The sequence below is a fragment of the Hyperoodon ampullatus genome (genome assembly GCF_949752795.1).
Source record: "Hyperoodon ampullatus genome assembly, chromosome: 4".
Lineage (NCBI taxonomy): Eukaryota > Metazoa > Chordata > Mammalia > Artiodactyla > Ziphiidae > Hyperoodon > Hyperoodon ampullatus.
In genome coordinates this window covers 112333987-112349062 of record NC_136917.1, presented here as the reverse complement: position 1 = coordinate 112349062, position 15076 = coordinate 112333987, and the positions used below count along the sequence as shown (strand labels likewise).

General features: G+C 41.7%; 1 protein-coding gene across 1 annotated transcript in view; it reads left to right on the top strand.

The window, feature by feature from the left end:
- THBS4 (thrombospondin 4) overlaps window positions 1-15076 on the top strand; it is a gene marked incomplete at both ends in the record, with an annotated part of 55412 nt that overhangs the window by 18316 nt on the left and 22020 nt on the right. Inside the window, 7 exons of the mRNA XM_079702319.1 lie at window positions 5316-5563; window positions 8916-9024; window positions 9415-9497; window positions 9834-9885; window positions 10106-10308; window positions 11742-11879; window positions 13508-13576. Of these exons, the coding sequence (XP_079558445.1) occupies window positions 5316-5563; window positions 8916-9024; window positions 9415-9497; window positions 9834-9885; window positions 10106-10308; window positions 11742-11879; window positions 13508-13576 (902 nt within the window). The remainder of the gene's footprint in view (window positions 1-5315; window positions 5564-8915; window positions 9025-9414; window positions 9498-9833; window positions 9886-10105; window positions 10309-11741; window positions 11880-13507; window positions 13577-15076) is intronic.

Below are 15076 nucleotides of genomic sequence, written 5' to 3'. Positions count from 1 at the left end.
GGAGAAAGGACAGCCTCTTCAATAAGTGGTGCTGGGAAAACTGGACAGGGACATGTAAAAGTATGAGATTAGATCATTCCCTAACACCATACACAAAAATAAGCTCAAAATGGATTAAAGACCTAAATGTAAGGCCAGAAACTATCAAACTCTTAGAGGAAAACATAGGTAGAACACTCTATGACATAAATCACAGCAAGATCCTTTTGGAGCCACCTCCTAGAGAAATGGAAATAAAAACAAAGATAAACAAATGGGACCTAATGAAACTTCAAAGCTTTTGCACAGCAAAGGAAACCATAAACAAGACCAAAAGACAACCCTCAGAATGGGAGAAAATATTTGCAAATGAAGCAACTGACAAAGGATTAATCTCCAAAATTTATAAACAGCTCATGCAGCTCAATAGCAAAAAAACAAACAACCCAATCCAAAAATGGGCAGAAGACTTAAATAGGCATTTCTCCAAAGAAGATATACAGACTGCCAACAAACACATGAAAGAATGCTCAACATCATTAATCATTAGAGAAATGCAAATCAAAACTACAATGAGATATCATCTCACACCAGTCAGAATGGCCATCATCAAGAAATCTAGAAACAATAAATGCTGGAGAGGGTGTGGAGAAAAGGGAACACTCTTGCACTGCTGGTGGGAGTGTGAATTGGTACAGCCACTATGGAGAACAGTATGGAGGTTCCTTAAAAAACTAAAAATAGAACTACCATATGACCCAGCAATCCCACTACTAGGCATATACCCTGAGAAAACCATAATTCAAAAAGAGACATGTACCAAAATGTTCATTGCAGCTCTATTCACAATAGCCCGGAGCTGGAAACAACCTAAGTGTCCATCATCGGATGAATGGATAAAGAAGATGTGGCACATATATACAATGGAATATTACTCAGCCATAAAAAGAAACGAAACTGAGCTATTTGTAATGAGGTGGATAGACCTAGAGTCTGTCATACAGAGTGAAGTAAGTCAGAAAGAGAAAGACAAATACCGTATGCTAACACATATATATGGAATTTAAAAAAAAAAAAATGTCATGAAGAACCTAGGGGTTAAACGGGAATAAAGACACAGACCTACTAGAGAATGGACTTGAGGATATGGGGAAGGGGAAGGGTAAGCTGTGACAAAGGGAAAGAGAGGCATGGACATATATACACTACCAAACGTAAGGTAGATAGATAGTGGGAAGGAGCCGCAGAGCACAGGGAGATCAGCTCGGTGCTTTGTGACCGCCTGGAGGGGTGGGATGGGGAGGGTGGGAGGGAGGGAGATGCATGAGGGAGGGGATGTGGGAACAGATGTATATGTATGACTGATTCACTTTGTTATAAAGCAGAAACTAATAAAAAAATAATAATAAAAAAATTAAAAAAAAAAAAAAAAAACTAATGGAAACTCCCCACATTTTTAAAAAGATTATGGATTTAAAAAATCAGAGTAGATACATGAATACTCTATTTTATCTATTTTTTCATTCAACAGATAGTTGTATTTGGTGTTCTCAGATGCTGTGGTGTATGGGAAAATTAGTAAGAAATAGACTGCTTGTCCCAAGAGTTTATGCTTTAGTAGAGAAGATGAGAAAATAAACAAATATACTAGTACCTACGTTTGTACAGCAGCTTATATTTTTGCATTTTCTTATTTGACCACCACTGAAAACAAAATGAAATAGGAAGGACAGCTTTTATTGACTCCTTTTAATAGTTTAAGAAGTGGACACTTCAGGCCCAGGGTCACATAGGGATTAAGTGTCCGAGCCATGACTGGAACCTGAGTCCTGAAAAAGTATACCTAGCAAAGCACCGAGAAAGTGTTAGGGAAGATGAATGAGGCAGTAACTTCCAACCGTGGGGAAGGTGGAAGACTAGAGTGAGTCTGGCGCGTTTGAGCTGGATCTTGGCTTCAGATTTGTGGCAATGATGGAGCAGGCAGGAGAGGAATGGAGAAGAGAACATTCACACAGGAAGAAAAGGATGAGGGAGGCTGGAGAAAGCTAGAGAGGGGTGAACATGGGTTGTTAGAACTGGTCGTTCAGCTTGGCTGGTGATCAGCAGAATGGAAGGTGGCAGGAAGGTTGGGCCAGTCCTGGGATAAGTTACACGTTAATTACGGACCACTAGGGAGCTAGTGAATGATTCCATTGGCTCGCTTGTGTGTTGTATTGAAAAGGCAATCATTTGGTCAAAACAGTCCTGTAAGAATCTCAAGCTTTCGGTCCAGAAAAACTGCATAGAAAGAGACCCTCAGCAGGAAGGTAAGTAAGGAATCTGGCAGAGAAACACAGAGATAGAACAAGGTAGAGGCAGAAACACCGTTTGAAGACCTGCAGCCTTCAGTTCTAATCAGAGGAGTTCTTGGTGCTCGCCCTGAGAGAGAACAAGGCTGAAATCACCAAGCAAACTTGTTTCAGTGAGAAGCAAGCAAGAGAATGGAATGTGCCTCAGCTGAAGAAGCAGAGCTGTGCCCAGTGACGGTTTTCCTGAGTGCGTTGCTCCCTGGGGTGCTAAGGGGCAGAAGTGGGCTGGAGCCAGGAGAAGACTTCTCCTTCTGGCTTCCAGGCCTGATATTTCACTCCTTCTGGAGGCAGAAGTGATGTCTTACTGGCTTACTTGTATTTTCCCCTCTGTTTTGCTCCCCTCTGCTCTGGGTGTATGTTGGGCTAAGACTGGGCAAGGTGAGCACTGGGAAGGGGGGACCAGAGAGGAAGGGAACCATGTCTGCTCTCCCCCCTCCAGTGGTGCTGCTTCTGGAGAAGGTCAGGGAATCTCCCAGGCTGCAGACTCCTGGGTTGTTGAGGCTGTTTCTAGACTCATTGTGACTGATGGGAGAATGCTGAGTTTTCTGAGCAGGTGCCTGTCAACCCTCTGGGGTAGTCTTACTGCTCTGAAGATAAAATAAATATAGAAGCACTGAAGTAAGGAGTTTGCAATAAAAGAGAAAAATGAAAAAATGGAAGCCATAAGCAAAATGAAAATTATTGGATCAAGTATGAAGAATGGTAAATGTCAAAGCACTTGATAATTTTCTGTTAACAGACCTTGTGAAGATGGAAGTTTCCGTAATTCTTCTTTTCCTTTTTTTCCTCTTGCTCTTGTCACAAGATCTAGGAGCATGAGGAATCTGTCATTTCAGTGCTGCACTGCAACACAAAGCAAGGCAGAAGTATAGCGTGCTCTTAAATGACAGCATGAACACGATGGCAGTTTTGGCTGCCTGCAATAGATGTTAAATTGCTACTCTCTAAACTTTTTAACTTTATATGTGAAAAGCTTTTGATGCAATCATTTAATTATTCATTGAAAGTTTATAGTCACAACATTAATGTGCAACTGTCATACATATAACGTACTCCACTAGGTACTATTTATAAAATTAAACTTAGCGATTCAGTTATGAAAATAAATCATGGCCCACATGGCCTGGAAGGCCTGCGAAAAGCAGGCAAGAGGCCCATGAAAATATGTTTCTTTTGAATTCCACAGAAATCCCAGGGGAGAAAGACCAAGGGTATTTGTTTTAAGCTGCTCTGTGTATCCTCTTAAACTGTTACTATGAGGAACAGAGGTTGTGGCCATAATGAAAATGAGGAGATCCTGAGTATATGTGTCTATGACCTGGTTGAAGTCTGGTAGTCCAAGTGGTGTTTTCACTGGCCTAAAAACGCCAGGGATTTGCAAAACTATTCAAAAAAGTAAAGAAATAGACGTCTTAAAATATTGAATTAGTGCATATATTTGGGTTCATTTCCCCCCTCTTTTGTGTACCTTATGCCTCCAGTTTCCAGCCATGCTGTTACTATTATAAATTCTCAACAATATTAAATAAAGGGGTAAAAAAACTCTGTTGTATCCCATGTTTAAAACACCTCAAGAATTTCTACTCACGTCTGTTTTCTTTCTCCTCATACCACATTTACTTAAGCCTTACCAATACTTTGCTTCAGGAAATGTAGTAATGTACTACAGCCATAGAAAGGCCTTCTAGCCAGTCTGTTCTGTCAGGTCTTACCAATTCTTCTCTCTCGGTAAGCAAGTGGTGGCGACCACATGGGCATGAGAGAAGATCTCCTGACTCCTCAGGGCATCTCTCTACACCACAGACCCTGATGCCAACTGGCCCCCTCCAGCCATGGTCAAATGGGAAAGCAAATCTAGTCAGGGTTTAGAAGGGTGGGGAAGTCAACCTAGAAAGTCTAATGTATTTGGAGGAAGTCTTCAAAAACATCTTTAAAATTTCGTAGTAGGGATTATTTTTTCTGGCAATATTGCAACATAAACAGATACTCCTGGCTGGCTACTCCATGGGGCAGCACCAAGTTGGTATTTACACTTCACAGAAGAGGTATCTGAAGAAAGATGGTCCCAGTTACTTGTTATGAATCATACAGACTGACTGTAGCACACTCTGGGTTTATGTGTGGAATTCATTTTTTTCTTTTACTTTTTTGTATTACATAAGTAATGCATGTTTCTTGTAGAAAAATCAGGCAATGAAAATGAAGAAAAGGAAAAAAAACACATCATCCAAGCACCCAGCAATGACCGTATTAATATTTCCTTCTGATTTTCTGTATATGTGTATATACATCTATGTACATACCTACATAGTTTTTTCGGAATGAACCTGTATTGACTCATAACCTTTTTTTCACTCATTGTAATACTGGGAATGTCTTTTTGTGTAAGGTAGTGGATCTTCCATGAAGTCCTTACAAAGGCCTATCCAGGCCTAGCATTCTTTTAGTCATGGAATAAACCACACTCAGTTTCAAATTCTAGTCCTGTCACTTACTGTGTCCTTGAGCAAGTTCCTTTGCTTATCTGAGCTTCCCTTTCCTCACCTGTAGTCATTCCAGTTTCATAGGGTTGCAGTGAGGAGAAATTAAGTGTTTAGAGCACCGAAGGGCTGCACCCAGCCCTGTAGTAGTGCTCAGTAAATGTCTGTGAATTAATGAATTCATGCCCTCAGGAGCTTACTTGGATGTTACTTGACGTTTGATGGGTTCTACTTGCTCACTGTACTCATCATTATCTGAAATTATACTGTTTATTTTCAAATTTACTACTTATTGTCTCTCTTCATGAGCACAAAACATTCTCAGCAACAGAGTGGTGGCCAGTGCCTAGAAAAATGCCTGGCACACAAAATGTTGAAAATTTATGGTGCTGACTTACTTGCGTCTTTCCAATGACCCAGCCTTGCCATTGTCACCTGGAGGCTGTGCAGCACAGAATCACGCCCTTTCCCTTTATCTCATTATTCACTGACCTGTGCTTGGTTCTAGCCATCCTCCGTTACCTGAAGAATGATGGGAAGATTCATTTGGTGGTTTTCAACAACCTGCAGCTGGCCGACGGCAGGCGGCACAGGATCCTCCTGAGACTGAACAATCTGCACCGGGGAGCTGGCTCTGTAGAGCTCTACGTGGACTGCTCACAAGTGGATTCCATTCACAATCTCCCCAGAGCCTTTTCTGGCCTCGCCCAGAGTCCTGAGGTGGTTGAATTGAGGACTTTCCAGAGGAAGGCACAGGTAAGAACCCACAAACCATTCTCCAAAGTGGAAAGATGAGTTTCTGAAGCTTCTGCTGAATGCAGAAGAGTGGGCTGAGGTCAAGAGTGGGTCTAATTTTGGCTGCATGTTAGAAACACCTGTGGAACTTAAAAACCAACTGCTAGAGGGCCCACCCTCCAGACAAGTTAAATCAGAATCTATAGCGATGGTGCCTCGGCATCAGTATTTTTTAAAATACTGATTCTAACGTGAAGTCAAAATTGAGAGCTGCTCTCTTAGATGATAAGTGGAGACTTTGGGGATATAATTATAAAGTAGGAAAGGAATAGCAAAAAGAATAGCAAAAATTTTTAAACTATCTTAGGGCAATAGGATGCTCTACTTGTAATCTTTCTATAACGTTATTATATTTTTAGTGAAAGTAAAAAAGAATGATTGGAAATTGCCAAGCACCAGGAACAACATTTTTCACAGGTCTCACTAGAACATCCCTAACAAAAAGACCCTTATTGCCAACTTAATTCCATGAGGCCTTACAAATCACATCACTTCTGTCTTCCGTTTTATGCCCTGTTGATGGTATTTTTTTTCATTGTATCATTGCACCTACTCTAGAAATTGCCACATATGTTTCTCTTAGAATTTTGCACTAGGGGGACTTCCCTGGTGGCGCAGTGGTTAAGAATCCACCTGCCAATGTAGGAGACATGGGTTTGAGCCCTGGCCTGGGAAGATCCCATGTGCCACAACTACTGAGCCCACGTGCCACAACCACTGAAGCCCGTGCTCCTAGAGCCCGTTCTCCACAACAAGAGAAGCCACCACAATGAAAAGCCCTTGCACCACAACAAAGAGTAGCCCCTGCTTGCCACAACTAGAGAAAAGCCCACATGCAGCAACGAAGACCCAATGCAGCCAAAAATAAATATAAAAAAAAATAATAAATTTATTTTAAAAAAAGAATTTTGTGCTAGGAAATACTTTGTTTCCTATAAATAACTAGTATTCTTTGTCTTTTCCAATTATTACTATAACTGTTCATCGTTCCAGAATTTCATCTGATACGGAAGTCGAACCCCAAATCAGTAACTACGTTCATCCGCTGTGGCCCATATTGTTGTTTTATATATTGCAATCACTATTTTCCACTTCTATTTCATTATTATATGCTTTAACTAAATTATATGTGCTTTTACCAAGTTATTCTGAGCCCTTTGTGTAAAGAAGCAGGGTGTAAACAGTAATTTCCATTGTAACTAGGAATGCTGAGAAGTTTTAGATAATAATGTAAAAACTATGAATCAGATACTAGAATTTGTGCTTGAAACATAGGAAGCATTTTCAAGCAGAAATTTCAAGAAAGCTAAAATCCAAGTTTAGAGAGAGGGAGAAAGAGTGGTATATATATTTCGTGTAGATTTATAGAGAGAGAAAAAAATTAATGGAGAGATATGCCAAACTTTATTTCTGAATCCCCAGAGTAGCCCAAATAGTCAGAATGACAGTCAGAAATTGTGTCACTGACATTTCAGAAATTAGTCTCCACCACCAAATAAGTCCATTTCTAAAAACCAAGGTCATCAGAAATAGATGGAATTTTCTGGAATTTTGTCCAAAAGTTCTACCTCCTTAGACTGCGAACAAGGACCACAGTGCTCTGTCTTCATAGTCACCTTCTCAGTCAGTCAGTCAGTCAATTAATCAGTCAGTAGGCACATTCTAGGCTCTGCCTCCATACAGCTTATGGTCTGATTCCAACAAAATACCTGTTATGTAGCACGTGTTGCATACATCTTAACTTAGCTAAATGAAAAAGCAGAGTCGCTCTGAAAATCCTTGGTATGCTCATTTCTAAAATAAGAATGATGACTTTATGTTGCCAGTTAACATAAACATTTTCTATCATACATATATAAAATAATGGGTACAGTAAAAGCTACAAAATTAAGAGGTGAGGAAATTGACTATGACTAACAATGAATGATGGATCTAAACCAGTAATGTGAAAATATATGAAAATATACATCACACAATATACAGTTTAATATCACTAATCATTAGAGAAATGCAAATCAAAACCACAATGAGGTATCGCCTCACACCGGTCAGAATGGCCATCATCAAAAGGTCTACAAATAATAAATGCTGGAGTGGGTGTGGAGAAAAGGGAACCCTCTTGTACTGTTGGTGGGAATGTAAATTGGTACAGCCACTATGGAGAACAGTATGGAGGTTCCTTAAAAAATTAAAAATAGAACTACCCTATGACCCAGCAATCCCACTACTGGGCATACACCCAGAGAAAACCATAATTCAAAAAGACACATGCACCCCAGTATTTATTGCAGCACTATTTACAATAGCCAGGTCATGGAAGCAACCTAAATGTCCATCAACAGAGGAATGGATAAAGAATATGTAGTACGTATATACAATGGAATAGGAACGAAATTGGGTCATTTGTAGAGACTTGGATGGACCTAGAGAGTGTCATACAGAGTGAAGTAAGTCAGAAAGAGAAAAACAAATATCTTATATTAACATATATATGTGGAATCTAGAAAAATGGTACAGATGAACCTGTTTGCAAGGCAGAAATAGACACAGATGTAGAGAACAAATGTATGGACACCAAGAGGGGAAAGGCGGGGTGGGATGAATTGGGAGATTGGGATTGACATATATACACTAATATGTATAAAATAGATAACTAATGAGAACCTGCTGTATAGCACAGGGAACTCTACTCAGTGCTCTGTGGTGACCTAAATGGGAAGGAAATCCAAAAAAGAGGGTGTATATGTATACGTATAGCTGATTCACTTCGCTGTACAGCAGAAACTAACACAACATTGTAAAGCAGCTGTACCCCAATAAAAAAGAAAGAAAAAGAATATACGAAAAAAAAAAGAATATATGGTTTATTCATCCTCATAATCCAAGGAAACCAGAGACTTTGCTAAAACCTGGATCCAAGACACCCTAAAAACAATAGTGTTTAAAATTGGGGTCAATGTCTTATTCATTACAGTCTAAACTCCATAAACAGACAACTCTTAAGAGGCTCCTGCCACAAAAGAGCTTGTTTACCATGAAGGAAGATTGCCTTTTCTCTTCTCTGAGTCACCTTCGTGAACTCTCAGACCACGCTGGACGCCAGCACTCTCCTAAATTACTGGTTTCTTCCATATTTGCTTCAGTCAAAAGGATAGGGCTGGCAGGCTTCAGGAAAAAATGCAAAACCACAAAATTATGTAAAGTGTCAGAGTCCAAGTATTCAGGCCTACTCTGTTAAAATTGTGTGCGTCTGCAAGCTCATTGGCTTTTGAATGACATCAGCAATGTGTGGTATGAATCCGATTTCTTCCAGGACTCCTTGGAAGAGCTGAAGTTGGCGGTGAGAGGCTCGCTGTTCCAGGTGGCCAGCCTGCAAGACTGCTTCCTGCAGCAGAGCGAGCCGCTGGCCGCCACAAGCACAGGTGTGGGCTCTTGGGCAGTTTGCACACCTCCATCAACACAAACCCCCAGGCCCCCGGCTGGACTGGGTCCCATCCCAGAAAGGTGGGCTGTCGGCAGAGCAGCCCTACAGGATCATATACCTACAGAGATGAGGCTCTTGTGCCAAAGTCCAGGGCAAGGAATATTTTCATTGCACTTTTATTAGTATAATTCATAGGAATTTGGAGTAACCAGCCCAGTGGCATCATTATCATTATGTTTTAGATGAATTCAATGAATTTTACCCCAAATTAAATTCCTGTATCTTAGGTTCTTTGTCTTGATGATGTCTGGGAAATCGTTTGTTTTTGAGTCACTGTAGAAATAGCTGTCACTGACTGAATGCTTCTTACCTTCTGCTCTTCCTACAGGAGACTTCAATCGGCAGTTCTTGGGGCAGATGTCACAACTAAACCAGCTACTGGGAGAGTTGAAGGATCTTCTGAGACAGCAGGTAACAAGTAGGACATACCATCAGAGAAGGCCCAGTCTTATGAGAGAAGCTCTTTGTTGGAGTTAAAGGAGCTGCAGGCCTGCAGAGGCAGGGAGGGGACCTGGAGCCTGACCCCAAGTGGCCCCGTGCAGCCCGCTGCCCTGGGGCTCTGAAAATGGGGGACCAGCCTGTGATAAACACACCAGGGCTCCATGCAGAGTGGCAACTACCAAGAGCTCCTTTAACACTCCTCTAAGTACTGCTTAATAGTTTGCTACTCATGGATTCTTTCACTCCTGGATTATACATCAGGAACTCCTTTTCCAACTTTTTTTTTTTCCCTTCCCATTTCTAAAGGTCAAGGAGACATCATTTTTGCGAAACACCATAGCTGAATGCCAGGCTTGCGGTAAGTGCTTTTCTAGTAACTGGTGCATTCTGAGTTGGACCAGCAAATGCCAACTGATGACGGGCCTGGGTGGGTGAGGCTCCACTGGCACTGGTTTCTGGAGGTTTGGCACAGAGGCAGAGGGAAGGGAAAAGAAGTTCACTGGGAAACTAAACTTGCTTCTGTATCAGCTCTGTTTTCTTGGTGGTTTATAAGCCTGTGGATGATGGTTTTCCTCTAGGTCCTCTCAGCTTTCAGTCTCCAAACCCCGCCACCGTGGTGCCCCCCGTGCTCCCAGCATCCCTGACACCCCCAGTGCGCCGGTGCGATTCCAACCCGTGTTTCCGTGGCGTCCGATGTACCAACACCAGAGATGGCTTTCATTGTGGGCCCTGCCCTGAGGGCTACGTAGGAAATGGGATCACCTGTTCTGACGTTGATGAGGTAAAAGTTCAACTCCATAGGCTGGGGCTCCCTCAGTATTTTGTACACCCGACAGCTTATGGAAAAAGAAGTCATGTTGATGACTAAGGGATGACTTGGGTTGTCCTCCAGGCTACATAAAAACTACTCCCTCAGGAATCCTTAGAGATCTGTGATGGTGGGAATGAGGAGGCATGACACACAGTTGTGGCCGTGATCATTACGTCTCCCCTCCGTGGTTCCCACTCTTCCGGTTTGTGTTGCTACAATGCTGAGATTTCAGCCTTCAACTCTAACATTGATTCTTTCTCTGAAGCAGTCTCTGTGACGATTGTGATTTTTCCACACATTTGCAAACGTGGGAGGGGAAAGATCTGGGTAAGCGTATATTTCAGGAGTTGCAACTGATTGCTTCAGTCTTCCTAAAACAGAGGAGCAGACACGAATCTCAAACCAATAAGACCTTTTGAAGAGGCCCCATTATCTGTGAGTAACCAAAAGTGCCCAGAGATGGAGCCAGAAAGACATACAGCAAATATGGGCTGTTTGGCCAGCTGGCAAAGCCTCTGAAGGACCATGGTTAGCCAGTCACTGGTCCAGTCCCAAAACAGTGTTCACAGTGGGTAACAAGGCTGCCCCCAGAATGTGCCTTTGCCCTCCCATCAGGCCAGAGGAAGGCTGGAAGGAGCTTTCACACACATGGATCCTGCAGGCTTGTGGTAGCTGATTACCTCCCCAGGTAGTAAGCAATTAAGATGGTCTTTAGTCATCCCTCCACTGGAAGAACATCTGCACATGTTTCACAGAACTGCATCTGGTTTTTATCTGTGAGCTGGAATTTTCCTCCTTTTGAAAGGGCAGGAAGTGGTCATGTTTTTTACATTAGTTGAACTGGTTAAAAACAAAACAAAGTCAGAATGAACCTCCTAGACTGTGAGAGCCTAGGAACAGTCATGGATTTGGTAGGGCACAAAGGCGGGCACAAAGGCAGGCACAGACCCTGATGAATCACATCTTAACTCAAGAAACAACTGCCCTGGCTTTGTCTTCTCAAGGTCTTTTTGTTTGAGTAGTTGGTTTCTTTGGACTCAACTAATAGCCAGCTGACAAGTGGTCCAGGAGCACTGTCCTCTCAACAGAGGTTTTAAAACTCCAAGTTAGAATATCAGGGAATTGGCACTGGGAGGTAGACTGGTTAACATTAAGGACTCTTTCCAGTCGGTTGTGCGTGATTCTATAATATAGCAAAAGCCCACTACAAGGCAACCTCCAGACCGTGTGGGTCAGGCATTCTGTGAGTAACTATGAAAGTGGAAGCCTTTATTGCCTTTGATCATGTCGAGCACCAAAAAATGGATAGTTAAAGGAATCCCCAAGTCTGCGCAAATAGATGAATGGAAGTTTGAGAGTGTTTTCTCCATGTGGCTAAAGAGTGAATTTTTCTTTCTCTCTAGTGCAAATATCATCCCTGCTACCCAGGCGTGCGCTGTGTGAACTTGGCTCCTGGCTTCAGATGTGACACCTGCCCGGTGGGCTTCACAGGGACCACGGTGCAGGGTGTTGGGATCAATTTTGCCAAGACAAACAAGCAGGTGGGCTGAAGTTGTGGCCTTTTAATCTCTAATTACCAACAGAAAACCTTTGGTTGGTTCCCACCTCTGTCCATATAACCTTTTACCTCCCTGAGCGGCCAAGGGTGTGCAGAAGAATGTCCTCATGCACTGCGGGCACATTAGGAAGTTTTCCAACTGATTTCACCAAGGCTAGTGAGGAGGAAGCTAGTCAACTGGGATAATCGAGTAGCACTAGGAAAGCAGTGAAGGGGGTGATCCTGGACATGTGGCATGATTCAGCCTTACTTTGTTGGTAGTCTCTTGAACATTTCGTCCCCCCAATTAACTTAAGAACTGGGGAAGCGAAAGCTTTGAAAAATTAGGTCACTTTCATAGAGTCATTGTTGCTGATCAGAAGCTGTTTTAGAGATGAGAGGATTTCAAGAGTAGAAATAATCCCCTGAGGAAACCTGCCTTTCTTCTTATATAAGCCGTAAATTGCTGTAAAGCACTCAAGCAGTTTGTGACCGTCTCCGTTTATTTCCAAATGTTCTACCATATCCTGGCCATTATTTAACTGACTGACCGTGAAATACTTTTTGATGTTTTCAGCCCTTAAAAATGGTTGGTCTATAAATATATTTTACTACCTTACGGAAATTATTAGCTTTAAAGGAGGGCAGACGTTCATTATTTCCTAGCAGCCTATCAAAGGATCCTAGAGGGCATCATTTTTTAGACTAGAAAAAGGAGCCAAGCTCGACACACAGGAATGACAAGAAGCCATTGGAGTAATGACCTAAGTTTGTCTTCCTCTTCTCTAAAGACAGAATCGCCAAGACTAAGCTAAGGAAAATAGACAAAAAGAACAGAAGGTGCTTTATGTAAGCTAGGAAGGAGCCCTTCCAGTGGATTTCCAGAATATGGTAGAATGAACTCAAGTCAAAGGGAACCAACTTGCTAAAATTAAACAACAAATTTTAATGCATGGCCAATATCAAAAGAAATAAAAGGAAATGTGCAGGTTCGAGAAACAAAGAGGGAACTCAAAGTCAGAGCTGTGGGTGGAAACTGATGTCACAGCAGCTCATGGGAGGTGGGAGATGGTTTTAGGTCCTCCAAGTGGGAAACTGGGGTTCAAGCACTATGTGGGTATAGCAGATGTAGTCTTGAACCTTTAGAAAGACCTAATACCCCTGAAGAAAGCCAGAAGCCTTAGAAAGCTACCCTACTTATTACAAGGAGATGAGAAAACTTTCTTAGCCCCCCAAAATCAACAGGAAGCTTGATGTCAACTTTGGGACATGGTTGACAGAAATGACAGTTGCCCACAACAAATCAAAGCTCCAAGCTTGTAAGACATATAGTCATGAGCTCCAAACCTGTGTTACACATAGAATGCAGAAACAGAAGCCCCCAAATTGACATAAAAACCAGCCCTAGAGCAGTAAAATCCCCAGAACCCTGGCTAATATCACTTTGTGAAGAGACTCCAAAACTCAGGGCAAGTGGGATACCGTCAAGCAAAAGCAGGGCCACTAAGGATATACTCTGATCACCAGCCTACCTGGAATTGCATGTCCTCGCTTCACACAAGATGTCAAAACAAAGCAAAATGTATTTGTCTTTCTACTTAAACAGTGTCCCTTTAAACGTCTCTGTACTAGGTCTGCACTGACTTTGATGAGTGTCGCAGTGGAGCATGTGTTCTCAATTCTATCTGTGTTAACACTTTGGTGAGTATTTTTCATGGCTCTTGTTATGGAAGACCAGTTATTAAAACAAGTATGTGTACATAAATCATAACCCCAAAACACATGGAGAACATATGGGCATAATATATTTGATTTGCAAGTGAGGATAAAAGTTTGTGCTGAAAAACAGTTTTTAATGTAAGAGTAATTTATAAGTAATTTTCTATATAAGAATGATTTTATATGGGAATTCCCTTGTGGTCCAGTGGTTAGGACTCTGCGCTGTCACTAATGAGGGCTCGGGTTCAATCCCTGGTTGGGGAACTAAGATCCCGCAAGCTGTGTGGCATGGCCAAAAAAATAATAATAATAATAATTTTATAAATGCCAAATTTGTTCTTTATCTTCTCTCAAAGTTGCAGTGTTGGGGTTTCGGGGTTTTGGGTTTTTTGGGGGTTTTTTATACAGCAGGTTCTTATTAGTCATCACTTTTATACACATCAGTGTATACATGTCAATACCAATCTCCCAATTCATCACACCACCACACCCACCCCCCGCGGCTTCCCCCCCTTGGTGTCCATACGTTTCTTCTCTACATCTGTGTCTCTATTTCTGCCCTGCAAACCAGTTCACCTGTACCATTTTTCTAGGTTCCACATACATGCGTTAATATACGATATTTGTTTTCCTCTTTCTGACTTACTTCACTCTGTATGATACTCTCTGGGTCCATCCAAGTCTCTACAAATGACCCAATTTTGTTCCTTTTTATGGCTGAGTAATATTCCATTGTATATATGTGCCACATCTTCTTTATCCATTCATCTGTCAATGGGCATTTAGGTTGTTTCCATGACCTGGCTGTTGTAAACAGTGCTGCTATGAACATTGGGGTGCATGTGTGTTTTGGAATTATGGTTTTCTATGGGTATATGCCCAGTAGTGGGATTGCTGGGTCATATGGTAATTCTATTTTTAGTTTTTTAAGGACCCTCCATACTGTTGTTCATAGTGGCTGTATCAATTTACATTCCCACCAACAGTGCAAAAGGGTTCCCTTTTCTCCACACCCTCTCCAGCATTTGTTGTTTGTAGATTTTCTGATGATGCCTATTCTAACTGGTGTGAGGTGATACCTCATTGTAGTTTTGATTTGCATTTCTCTAATGATTAGTGATGGTGAGCAGCTTTTCATGTGCTTCTTGGCCATCTGTATGTCTTCTTTGGAGAAATGTCTATTTAGGTCTCCTTTCCATTTTTGGATTGGGTTGTTTGTTTTTTTTAGTATTGAGCTGCATGAGCTCTTTATATATTTTGGAGATTAATCCTTTGTCCGTTGATTCGTTTGCAAATATTTTCTCCCATTCTGAGGGTTGTCTTTTCATCTTGTTTATGGTTTCCTTTGCTGTGCAAAAGCTTTTAAGTTTCATTAGTTCCCATTTGTTTATTTTTGTTTTTATTTCCATTACTCTAGGAGGTGGATCAAAAAAGATCTTGCTGTGATTTATTTCAGAGTGTTCTTCCTATGTTTTCCTCTAA